We start from the raw sequence: 13,585 nt of genomic DNA, 5'->3' as shown, positions 1-13,585 counted from the left end.
GCTCTGAGTTTGGAGTTGGCAGAAGAATGTTTCTGTGTGAACTCACAAGGCTGTCTGGACCCTAAATCTAAGAGTTAAGTTTTTTAAATAAGGAAATTAGATTAGGTTGGTAAATGAAGTATGTATGCCTATATCCACCTCCACCTGAAATTAATTCAAAATGATGGAGGGAGTGAGGGAAAGAGCCAAAAAGGGAAAGAAAGGAGGCAAGGAGAGCAAGTTTTTGAAAGTTAGATTGCTCGCTGATACGTGGACCAGGAATTGAGAAACCCTGAAAAACAGCTGCAATGAGACGGATGGCAGGTAGAGTGGGGTGGGGATCATGGGAGAGCACAGGGCAAACAGCTGCAGGAGGAGATGGCTGCAAAGCTGAAAGAAGCCCCGGGAGAATGCCAGGGGCAAGTTACAGGAGTGGTCGGGGCCCGGGGGCAACCAACTATATGACTGGCTAGAAACAACTTTAGCACAAGGAAGGATCAGAACACCCACATCTGTGCAAAACAGTGACACCAAACATTTGTTCCCTGGGGTGGGACAGTGATGCCGAAGCAAGGATAGAAAGGGTTACGGAAGTTCAGTATCTGACAACACCCCCAAAGAGGTGGGAGGCCTGGAGCCCAGCAACTACCACCCAGCCTCAGCACTATGTCATACATTACTAATCCTCAACATTTCCCCAGAGCTAACTATGTGTCTATCAGCAGTCGAGGCTCCCTATGTTAGCAATTCCCCAACAGGGAGAGGAGTACATCAAGGCTGTATATTGTCACCCTGCTAATTTAACTTAAATGTAGAGTACATCATGCGAAATGCCGGGCTGGATGAAGCACAAGCTGGAATCAAGATTGCCAGGAGAAATATCAACAAGCTCAGATAACAGATGATACCACCCCACTGACAGAAAATGAAGAGGAACTAAAGAGTTTCTTGATAAGGGTGAAAGAGGAGAGTGAAAAAGCTGGCTTAAAAACTCAACATTCAAAAAAACTAAGATCATGGCATCCAATCCCATGACCTCATGGCAAATAGATGGGGAAAAAGTGGAAACAGTGACAGTTTTTATTTTCTTGGGCTCCAAAATCACTGCAGATGGTGACTGCAGCCATAAAACTAAAAGATGCTTCCTCCTTGGAAGAAAAGCTATGACAAACCCAGCATATTAAAACACAGAGACATCAGTTTGTCAACAAAGGTCCATATAATCAAAGCTATGGTTTTTCCAGTGGTCCTGCATGGATGTGAGAGTTGGACCATAAAGAAGGCTGAGCACTGAAGAACTGATACTTTCAAACTGTGGTGCTGGAAAAGATTCTTGAGAGTCCCTTGGACTGCAAGGAGATAAACTGGTCAATCCTAAAGGAAATCAACCCTGACTATTCAATGGAAGGACTGATGCTGAAGCTGAAGGTTCAATACTTTGGCCACCTGATGAGACGAGCTGACTCCTTGGAAAAGACCCTGATGCTGGGAAGGACTGAGGGCAGAAGTGGGCGACAGAGGGTGAGATGGTTGGATGCCATCACCGATTCAATCAAAACGAGTCTGAGCAAACCCTGGGAGACAGTGGAAGACAGAGAAGCCTGGCATGCTGCAGTCCATGGGGTCACAGAGTCAGAGACGATTTAGCAACTGAACAACAACAGAGAAAGAGGAAAGAAAGAAGAAGGAAGATGGTCCCAAAGGATCGTGGATCAAAACTTCCAGTGGGAGTTGTGTTTCAAAGAACCTCTGTCAGCAGGGTGAGATTAAATACAATGTGAAGCTCAGATTAAGTTTCTTCTGCTCCAGCTTTCAGCTCTTATGTCTTATCACTTTTTTGATTCTACTCTTCCAAGGTTAAGTAGAGACCATCCCAAGTCTTTGCTTGCTTATAAGCTTAGCTCACACTTGAGCCATCCATCTCAGTGCACTTCTCAGAGATCAGGCTCTACGTTGCTCTCTTCTCCCTATTACTACAGGTTTTTCTTTTCTTTTTTTTTTTAATTTAGGGATTTCTTTAACAAGTCTTCTTCTAAATTCCAGTAGAGAAGTAACAGCAACAGCTGATACTACACGGGAGGCCCTAGGAAACAAAGAAGTCAAGGACCTGGTGGCTAACAGGTGTTGGGGAGCTGGCAGCTGAACTCAGCCTTGGAGCCCATGTCTGCTCCCCACCTGGGCTTCCCAGGTGGCGCTAGTGGTAAAGAACCCGCCTGCAGGAGACTTCAGAACCACAGGTTCGATCCCTGGGTTGGGAAGATCCCCTGGAGGAGAGCATGATAACCCACTCCAGCATTCTTGCCTGGAGAATTCCATGGACAGAGGAGCCTGGAGGGCAACAGTCCATAAGGTCACAAAGACTCAGACACAACTGAGCGACTTAGGACGCACGCTTCTCCCCACCAGGCCCTTCATCGCAGAGTGGCTGAGCTCTCCTCCTCAGTAACAGGAAGGCACCAGAGCCTGGTACAAAGGTGGGAACTAGGAATGCTAAGATCTTGTTTACTAACAACACTGAATGGTCCTCTTTAAATTTCAGCTGTTTTGTAAATTATTACAGGTATCTTCCAGCCATGAATTTCCTAAAGCAAACAGGCCCCTCTTTTTTCCCCTAAATAAATATTTGTCCTTATTTTTTTTTTTAATTTCTTTTCAAGTAACAGAGAAGAAACACACATTGATTATAGCAAGGCAAATAACACAGAAGCATAAAGAATAAAGGACTCCCATTCACCAAGCATATTTCTCCTTAGAGGGAACCACTGATAAGAATGTAGTGTTGGCCCTTCCACATCTTTGACATTAACAGATTTTCTCTAAACAGTAAGATAGAGTTGAATTAAATAAAACATGAATATTTTTAAAACAGTCACGTAATGTTTCTTCACATCATTACTGCAATATCCAGCCTCTGCTCCATCAGAAAATAAGAAAACAAAGATAATCCAGCCATCTTTTCACACAAAAGATAAAACTGATCAAATTAGTTCTATTATGTATAAAGAAGTCAGTGCCATATTAAACTTTGTTTACTCATTCAGAGTCCCAATAGCCAAGTCTATACATACTTCAGCAAAAGTAATATTGAAGGAAATCACTGTTTCACCACAGATTCTAAAACAAAACTCCAATTAGGTAGATAAAAATATAAATTTCCTGGGAAGTTCCCAAGAATGATCAATACAAAACACAGTCCTTGTCCCTACTCTGGTACAACTGCATTCCTAAAGGACACAGGAACCAGGGTTTCTTGAGAATCTGGGCTCAAAGCTAGGATGAAAGTACATTTCCCTGAGGAAGCTGTGGGCCAGGGCAGGTTTCTGTTGGCCCGAGACCATGTCCCCGGCTGTCCCAGGAGCACCAGGGATGAGTCTGCCTAGTATTGGTTCTGACCGCAGTTTGGAACGAGAAGTTCCCAGCCAATCTGTGGTGACCATCGGGGCACAAAAGGAATCTGTGTTGTAGTTGCCAGGAGACTGGCCAGAGTTGGTCAAAGTACAAAAACAGCTTTTCCATAAACCTCCAGTGCTTCTTACGCCAATAAATGGCTTTGGATTTATGAAGAGGCTGGCGGCTTGCATTATTTTTTTTATTTTAAAAGTGACAGAGAGTATTTTTATTTTTCAGAAGAAATACCAGTACAAAAAAATACACACATACAACTTGAACAAGCATCTCGTAATAAACCAAATCTCTTACCTTTGGTTGGCTTCTGAGTTCCCAAAAGAGGTGTCATGATTGACATGAAAGAAAAGAGTTTAAAAATATTTTTTGGTTAGAAGGTGCCTTTTGAAGGGTAAAATGATAATAAATATTTACATGATATTTATTAAGAACACAAAATATTAACCTTGAAATCAAACAGCAACTTGAAAGAAAGGATAATTAATGTCTACTAACTAGTAAGACAGAATGCTAGTTATAGAGAACTAACTTGTATCTTCCAGGTAGAAGAAAGACTGTCTGAGCACTAGATAATTTTTATTAAAGTCCTAATATTTCTGCCTTCTACATTTTGCTTATCCTTGTCTATGATTTGTAAATATAAAAATATTCTTCTTAGCATCTGATTTCACTTCCAAGTAGTTTCCTTTGCTCTGATAAAGCAGCAGCTTACTCTCTCTCTATAGAGGACCTTCTACAAAAAAAGTTCTGTTCTAAGGAAAAAAAGGTTAAAGGAACAACTAATTTTTTGCTAGTGAGTGATTGCTAACTGAATTCCTCACTTATTACTTATTCCTCTATGCTGACTCAGGTGCCTCCAAACTCCCTTCCTCTGAAAATGCCACTGGCTCACACGGCCTCAGAGTATAAGAATTTAAATTAATCCAGTGTAATTCTGAGATAGTTAAACTCAGAGAAGGACTTCCCTGGTGGCTCAGAGCTAAAGAACCCAGCTGCCACCGTGCAAGATGCAGGAGACTCAGGTTCCATCCCCGGGTGGGGAAGGTCCTCTGGAGGAGGAAATGGCAACCCACTCCAGTATTCCTGCCTGGGAAATCCCATGGACAGAGGAGCCTGGTGGGCTGCAGTTCATGGGATCACAGAAGTGGGACACCACTTAGAGACTAAACAACAACAAACTTAGAGGAAAGCTGGAAGAAAGGCACAAAGAGCTCCACGCACCTGAGCTCCCCATTAACACAGTCACAGCTGCCATGGCATCGTCCCCCTCCCTCTCTCCCCTCTTGTTCACACACACACACACACACACACACACACACACGCACACACACACACACACCTGAGGGTGAGTTACACACACACACACCCCTGAGGGTAAGTTACAGACACACACACACACACACCCCCCCCGGAGGGTAAGTTACAGACATGACCCTTCAGCCCTAGACACTTCCATGTTAATTCAAAAAATCAATGATATTCACTCCACAACCACAGGAATAACTGGTCTTTCAGAGGATCAAAAAGGCAAGTCAGACTGCAGCTTGAAAGAAAATGGTGCATGGAAACACTTCCCTTCAATTGTCTGGATATCTTGTGCCTTTTCGCATAAGATTTTCTTTTAAATTTAATATTCATTTGTATGGAAAGATTTCAGGTCTGAACACTAAAGTGCCAAGGAAAGCAGCAAATGAGTGACCCTTGTCTAACAGATTTTGGAGTAACAGCCAATGTTGTTATGACTATTGTGTGACTAGCACATAATAGAAAATAATTTCTCTGGGATGAGAGATATGGGGAAACGTCCCAACAAAAAGACTTGGGAAACATGATCAGAGGTGACTGACGTATGCTGCCACCTTTTTGTAGGTCTTTATAAGCAAAGCAGAATCTCATCAATTTCAGAAGGCCCAGTTATAAACCCAGTTGGAGGTAAGAACAGAATCAGCATATATGAGATGCCTATGTGAGGTCAAGTATCGGGTTGGCCCAAAAGTTCCTTTGGGAAAACCCAAAGGAACTTTTGGGCCAACCCAATATGCTGCAAGCTACTTCACTGAATCATCACAGTAACTTTGAAAGGTGCTATTATCATTCCAGTTTTACAGATGAGAAACTGGAGGCTCAGAAGAGTTAAATGACCTGTCCAAGTCACAATAGTAATCAGTGATAGATCTGGGATTCGAAAGTAGGTCTTCCGATTCCCAAGTCCATGTTTTCCTCTTCTGATACACTGGTCAAAACAGCCTCATCAAGTTTCTCCAAGACTTAAGAATCTGTGAGTCATACATTAACAACTGCTCCCGGTAACAGAAACATTTCCCAATGTATTAATTTCCTCCGTTCTAATTATTACCCAATAAAAGGCCACCATGCGGTGCTTATGCCAGTGTAAGTTTACTTATTCATTATATTTATAAAAGCTCCAGACAATCTTTGCTAGGAGGAAAAATAAGATGTTCAGTGTGATATTTCCATTTTAGGTAAAATATTTTTATACAAATACCAGCTCTTCCTAAAAGACAATTGACAAATACGAAATTCAACAATATATGACACACAGCAGAAGAATCTGTGGGACTAACCTGAACCCAGAACACGATAATAAAAACAGAAACAAACCAGTAAATTAATTACAGAGCTAAGTTTCCAGCTATGGTTCCTGATGGCTACAAGAGCAATGCTCAAATAACCTGGAGTCACTTGAAACCCAAAGATGTAATTACAGCTCTGTACAAAAATAAATAAGTAAATTAATTAATTAAACAGAACCTTTTAACTTGTAGCTGCAATCCGATAAGGCAATGCCTCACTACTTCCAAATCCCTTATTTAGAAACCTCAGCTATCCAGATCACAATGGAGACTTAGAGGAAGCAAAGAAAACCAGTCCCTTGACCAGAAGAGATCACATAAAGTAGAAGGATGAGAGTCTGAATTTCTGAGTTTCTGTTGTTGTTAAATTCATTTTGAACTTTCACACTTACAAAAAGTTCCTAAAACAGTACAAAGAACTCCTGTGCACTCTTCACCCTATCACCCAAATGATAACATCTAATAAAACTGCAGTTACAGTGATCAAAAGCAGGTAATTAACCATCAACACAAGATTTGTGAAATAATCTAGAGCAAGCCTTATATAAATTTCTTCCCAACTGCCCTCACTGATGTCCTCTTTCTGGTTCGGGATCACACATTCACGGAGTTGCCATGCCTCCTCCAACTGGGGTGGTGTGTCTCTCATAACCCTGACACCTGAAGGTACTAGGCAGTTATTCTTTAGAATGTGCTCACTACACGTCTGTCTAATGCTTCCTCCAGACTAAATCCAGGTTAGGCATTGTGGCAGGCACCACAGAAGCCCTTCTAAGTACATCAATAACAGAAGGCCATCACTATGGAGGACAGCATGGAGGTTCCTTAAAAAACTAAAATATGATCCAGCAATCCCACTCCTGGGATATAACCAGACAAGACAAAAACTCTAATTTGAAAAGATACATGCACCCCAGTGTTCCCGGCAGCACTATTTCCAATAGCCAACATATGGAAGCAACCTAAACATCCATCAACAGATGAATGGATAAAGATGTGGTACATATATACAATGGCATATTACTCAGCCATCAAAAAGAACTAAATAATGCCATGTGCAGCAACATGGATGGGCCTGGAGACTCTCACACTAAGTGAACCAAGTCAGAAACAGAAAGACAAATATCATATGGGATCACTAATATGTGGAATGTTTAAAAATGACACAAATGAATGTGTTTACAAAACAGAAATAGACTCACAGGCACAGATAACAAACCTTGGTTACCAAAAGTGAAGAGGGGTGTACAAATAGGGAATCTGGGATTAACAAATAAACACAGTTAAGTCGCTTCAGTTGTGTCCGACTCTATGCAACCCTATGGACTATAGCCCACCAGACGACTCTGTCCATGGCATTCTCCAGGCAAGAATACTGGAGTGGGTTGCCATTCCCGTCTCCAACAAATATACACGACTATATACAGAATAAACAACAAGGTCCTACTGTACAGTACAGGGAACTATATTCAGTATCTTGTTAATAGCCTGTAATGGAAAAGAATCACTTGGCTGTACACGTGAAATATTGTAAATCAACATTTCAATTTTTAAAACATACCAGAAGGCACATGAAGATATCCAGATTTCACTACTGATGATGGTAACTGATCATGTTACAGTTGTATCCACCTTTCCACTGTAACATTACTAGTTTTCCCACTGTAGCTTTTTTCAGTGTCCACTGATGAATCTTGCATACAATTATTGTTCCCCAAATACGGTCTAGTCACTAAGATGTTAACAGCCCAGGTGAAGCAACATACACAGATATGGTTTTTAGAAAGAGGGTGGCTCGGGAAACAGCAAATGATTTGATTATATATTTTGGATAGAACTGTTTCTATGAATAAGCCACTCACCTCCCTCTTTTTACTGGCCTGGGTTAGGGGCTTATGCCCACTTTTCTTTTTAATAATAAAGTAAACCATAAAATTAAACTGAATTATAGTCCTAATCTTAGACTGCCACAGTAGAAGAAGAAACTTAGTGATGATTTTATATAAATTTGGAAATTTTTATTAAAACTTCTGACCATGACAAAAATAAATTGAGTCCAAAAATAAGCCACACAGTACTGTGTTATGTGTAAAACAAGCTATACCAGAACGATGAGTTACAAATCAATTACTGCTATCAACTACCAAAATCAAACATGACATCCAGATCTCATCGACTCTATTAATTTTAAAGTTTCTGAAACTTCCATAAATTGCGACATCTGGAATCTGTTTTAGTAAGATCCCTCTCCAACACACTCTATAATGACTGTGTTGCATCACAAAGAGTTTATTCTAATACGGCCATGCTACGTAATGATATTGTTTCCTTTCTAGACTTAAACTGGCAGTACCAGCAACCAAACAACAATCTGTGTGACGATCAGTCGTTTTTCTTTGTTGCCCCTCCCCCAATGTCAGTCTTTTTCATGTCAGGAATAAAGCTGACCTGACAAAAATTCAGACATTGACTAGATTCACAGAGGAAGCTTATCAATCTCTGCTTATCTGGCTAATGTTAAGATGGACAATTAAAAGTCCTAGTCATTGTTTCCTCAGAATCTGGAATACTACAACCAACTGTGAAGAACAAACTTTAAAAAAATCATTGATCAAGTTTTCTGGAGAATAGTATTTGGATTTAGAGGAGTTTAAAAAATGATACCAGTGAAAGGATAAATCAAAGAACAGAAATACATAGCCCGGACCAGGAAGACTAAAAGACGACAGGATGCCACCTCACGTAGGATCTAAGAAGAACGTTAAAAACAAAAAAAGGGAGAGCTCTTTAACCGAAGAATAATTAGCACTGGGTTAGGCAGCCAGCTCACCATTAGTGGAGTTATCTGAAGAGAGAACAGGAAAGCATCTGCTGAGGATGTTGAAGACGGAATGAGAATTACTTGCACAACTCTGTGTTTACAATGAGAAAGCAAACATCAGGCATTCGACAAGTTATATTTCAGCATTTCTATCAGGGCCATGGTGCAGAGCGCCCACCCATCAGAGCTACAGGTCGAGCATCACCTCCCACGCAACTCCCGAGGAGGTCCCTCCTCCCCAGCGAGCTAGTGTCCTCCTGCATCCCACAAGCCTGCATTAGGGTAAAGCCACTCCCTCTGACAACTCTATCTGTTCAAGCCCTACTCATGCGGGAAAAGCTCAGATCAAATTCCATCTCCCTCGAGATCCCCTCCACAAGAACCCCAAGCAAAAGTGAGTCTTCCTTCCCCCATTTCTATTAGCAAAAATTCCCTACAGATCATGTATTACCTATCGATGTCACATGATATAAACTTTCTAATATTAATATAAATGGATTATCTCCCCAACTAGACTACAAGCTTCTGAAGGACAGAGTGTGTCTTCCAGGGTTTATCAGTGTCCAACACAAGGCTTTCTGCTTATTTAGCGAATGTTGTTTACAGTCCCTAGGTGACCTGGCCTCGCCGTCTATCTCAGCCTTTTTCTAATTGGCCCAGTGTACACAGCTTCCTAGTCTACGGGTATTCACTCGTGGTTTTTTTTTCCTACCTTGAAATCTTAAGGCTAAACTCATTTGTCATTTCTTAGCTTATTATTTCTCTACATGTATATTTCCTGAACATCCCATCTAAGTCAAGTCACTCATGTTACCCTCAATCACAATACTCCTGATGGAATAAAAACATTTCCACCACCATCCAGGCTCCCTAAAACCATCCCCCAAACAATAAAGGAAGCAAGAAACAAATACAAATTCTATCTTCAGTGAAACTAGGAGATAATTACACATGAAACATATTACACAAAGGCAGGAGACACCTTCACTTGCAGGCAAGGAAGGGTGAGAAATGAGTGGCGCTGAGCACCCCAGAAGGCGGGGAGGGGCGCCTAAGGAACAGGAGGCGCGTTCAAGTCACTACCTCCCATATACGTCCTCAGAGAGACTTCTTTACATCCAGGGAAAAGACAGTTTTGACAATTCTCTATTAAAATCTTCCACCCACACAAATGATACTTGGTTGAGAACAGAGGGACATTCCAAGAACACAGTCATTGAACCACAACTGGCATATTTCCCAATCACAGAACTTTAGAAAGATGAAACCTCCAGTTAACAAATTCCATAAATTCAAATTACCATATATTGAAATCGCACCAAAGAATACACTATTAAATAATCATTTGCAAACCACCTGCTGCTTCTCATCTGTTAAACACACAAGCAGAGTAAGTTTTAAAACACTGTCCACTTTTACTACAAGAAAGTTTAAAATCTAACCAAAGAATTATACTAATCTTGATTCATTTGTGGGTTTAATACATTTCACATGCTACGTTAACAGAGAAATATACATTCATTGTAAAAATTAGATGTGAAGATAACATCAAGGTGTACACAGAGATTAGGATAATTATTAAAGCACTCATTGCAAGAAAATGCTTATATTTTTTATAAATAAGCATTAAAAATAAAATTTTTATTTCAGTATTTTTAGTTATCACTGGTAAAAACTCCAATTTTATGAGTCTATATTTATCTAGTTTCCCTGAATGGATTGATGTGATTAGATTTCTCTGGAAAAAAAATTTTTTCTTTTTTACTGAGTATGAAATTAACTCTCCAGTTCTCTTACCCTTTCAAACCCAGACCCATATGTCAGGCTCTAAACCTGAAGGCATAGACTCAGTGTTCACAGGCAGTACAGCTCACAGCTGTATTTTGCTTAATCCTCACAATACTGACCAAAAACAGAAAATCAGAAGATTTCACATTAGAATCCTCTGGAAAATTCAGAAGATGTGGAAACGCTAGGCCTAAACGTGCACATGCAGACCCTGGCTAGACCTGCACTGCTGTGCCTTCCACATGGATCTGCTGGTAGGCAGGTGGCTGAGTTTTAAATTCCTGCTATGAAGAAAGCAGAAGAGGGTTTTCTTCACACTCAAAGAAAACAGAGACCTACAAATTCATATCAATAAAGACAGTGTTTCCAAATCTAATTACAAGAACCTAAAATCAAGGGCCACCACAATCTGATGAGGACTACCCTACAGATTCTCCCCACCCTAGTAAAGAATACAGTCCCCTTTAGTATCCCAACAAAGAATCCTAAGTATCAAATCCCAAAAAGGAATCCTAAACTCAAATGTCACTTGGAACAGTAATTAGTGTCATTAGAATTGTTGCTGTTTAGTCACTAAGTCATGTCTGATTCATTGTGACCCATGGACCATAGCCAGCCAGGCCCCTCTGTCCATGGGATTTCCCAGGCAAGAATACTGGAGTGGGCTGCCATTCCCTCTCCAGGAGATCTTCTCAAGTCAGGGATCAGACCCATGTCTCCTGCACTGGCAGATGGATTCTTTACCACTGAGCCATTAGTAGCTATGAAACAGAACTAAAGGTGAAGTTCTTGTCCTCACTATAAGCAGTGGTAGGTCTACAATTCAGACTTGAGTTGGAAAGCCTGGGGGCTTCAAGCGGGGAAGAGCAAACATAAATACCGGTGCACCTACATCTCTGCACCAAGAATGTTAGGTCCCATCAATACCGTGGTGTTGATCCATGATTCAATGTTGATCTGAGGTTCAAGTCAGCCAGTGGGTTGAGAAAAACTAAAATTTCTAACCCATTACTATAATTCCTCCCCAAACTCACTGCTTAGCAAAGACTTCTTTAACTTCCTTATAGACTTCTTTAACTTCCTTATGTGGAAATTCAATTTCCAAGCATTCTCCAGCTAAATAGTTCACTACTCACAAAGGTCTAAACTGCCTGGTGAACTGAAGCCTGCAGGGTTTACCACTTTCCTGAGGGTATGGTTCTCATCTGTGAAATGTCTCTCCAACCCATCCCCTTTCCTTCTCAAATTCACTCTTTCACGCAGCAATATTTACTGAGGACCTGCTAAAAGCCAGATGCTAATGTGGTGCTAGAGAAACTGCGCTGAACAAAAGCCTAAGAGGAGGACTTCCCTGGTAGCCCACTGGTTAAGACTGCGCACTGCCAATGTAGGGGGTGCAGGCTCAATCTCTGATTGGGGACCTAAGGTCCACATACAGGAGCCAAGAGGTTTTTTAAAAATCGTAAGAGCCTTTTCTTTACATCTGTGTTTCTTTTGCTGTCTTACATATAGGGTCATCGTTACCGCCTTTCTAAATTCCATACATTTGCGTTAATATACTGTGTATCGGTATTTCTCCTTCTGACTTACTTCACTCTGTATAATAGGCTCTGGGACAACCCAGAGGGGAAGAATGGGGAGGGAAGAGAGAGGGGGGTTCAGGATGCAGAGGGTGATTCATGTCAATGTATGGCAAAGACCACCACAATATTGTAAAGTAATTAGCCTCCAATTAAAATAAATTATTTTTTTTTAATGCTATGAGCTTCAATTGTTTTACAACAGAATCAATGATTGAACGTGTAGTAAGTGCTATGAAAAAAATGAAGTGAAAAGGGGGAGAAAGCTGTAAGCAAGAAACACAGTATCACCTCTTCCCGCCTGTCCTCCTCCCCCAAGACCTCAAGCTTCACACACTTGTGTACTTGTCAGCCCTGCAGGCGTGGTGCCACTTGTACTTTTGGATATCTGGGTACCTCCCCCACTTTTTGCCCTAGTGATAACCTTCTTGTCCTTCAGAAAACAGTCACCTTCTCTGTCCTTCTTAGGAACTATCACCTCCCTTAGGCCTTCTTTTCCTCAGCAGGTACTGGAGCTGTGTTGCCTCCTCCTGGACTTTGAGCTCTAGAGCGCACAGGGCAGTTTCACTCTCCTCCATTTCCCCAGCACCTGGAGTTAAGTAGGCACTCCACAGTGTCTGCTGGAATTTACCAAGACGTGATGAGCTTGTCTCAACTGCTCAGTAGCTAAGTTAGCTCCTGGTTTACCCTGTCCCAAGCTCTCTGTAACTCCTGACACTCACCCAAAAAGTCTTAACTATTAGATACATACAGTAATATAGCTTTTAGACCAGCAATTAGAATTCCATTTAGCACCAGATTTCCTGGTGGCTCAGACAGTAAAGAATCTGCCTCCAATGCAGGAGACCGGGGTTCAATTCCTGGGTCGGGAAGATCCCTGGAGGAGGGAATGGCAACCCACCCCAGTATTCTTGCCTGGAGAATCCCACAGACAGAGAAGCCTGGTGGGCTATATACCCCATGAGGTCACAAAGAGTCGGACACAACTAAGCAACTAACATACACATACACAGCAACTATTCAGAATATACTTGAAATGTATATACTTGAAAACATACTTGAAAAATGCTTCTAGAAACAGCCCAAAACAGAAGCCAAGTTTCTCTCCACAGATGAGACTAGGGCCTACAGACCTAATACTGTAACTGTAATGTAAGGTTATGAGGGCTGCCAAGTGGCTCCGTTTGTTGTGATCCACACAAAGGCTTTGGCATAGTCAATAAAGCAGAGATAGATGTTTTTCTGGAACTCTCTTGCTTTTTCAATGATCCAACGGACGTTGGCAATGTGATCTCTGATTCCTCTGCCTTTTCTAAATCCAGCTTGAACATTTGGAAGTTCATAGTTCATGTACTATTGAAGCCTAACTTGGGAGAATTTTGAGTGTTACTTTACTAGCGTGTGAGATGAGTGCAATA

At 41.3% G+C, this 13,585-nt stretch overlaps 1 protein-coding gene across 2 annotated transcripts in view; it reads right to left on the bottom strand.

The window, feature by feature from the left end:
* The window catches only part of KIF13B (kinesin family member 13B), a 201,446-nt gene that overhangs the window by 129,920 nt on the left and 57,941 nt on the right, over positions 1–13,585 (bottom strand). For both annotated transcript variants that reach the window (XM_065907699.1, XM_065907700.1), the window contains exon 3: positions 3,679–3,691. In XM_065907699.1, coding sequence (XP_065763771.1) covers positions 3,679–3,691 — 13 coding nt within the window. The remainder of the gene's footprint in view (positions 1–3,678; positions 3,692–13,585) is intronic.

Source organism: Muntiacus reevesi, chromosome 17, assembly GCF_963930625.1.
Source record: "Muntiacus reevesi chromosome 17, mMunRee1.1, whole genome shotgun sequence".
NCBI classification, from domain to species: Eukaryota; Metazoa; Chordata; class Mammalia; order Artiodactyla; family Cervidae; genus Muntiacus; species Muntiacus reevesi.
The sequence above is the reverse complement of the archived record's forward strand: the minus strand, read 5'-3'. Positions and strand labels throughout refer to the sequence as shown.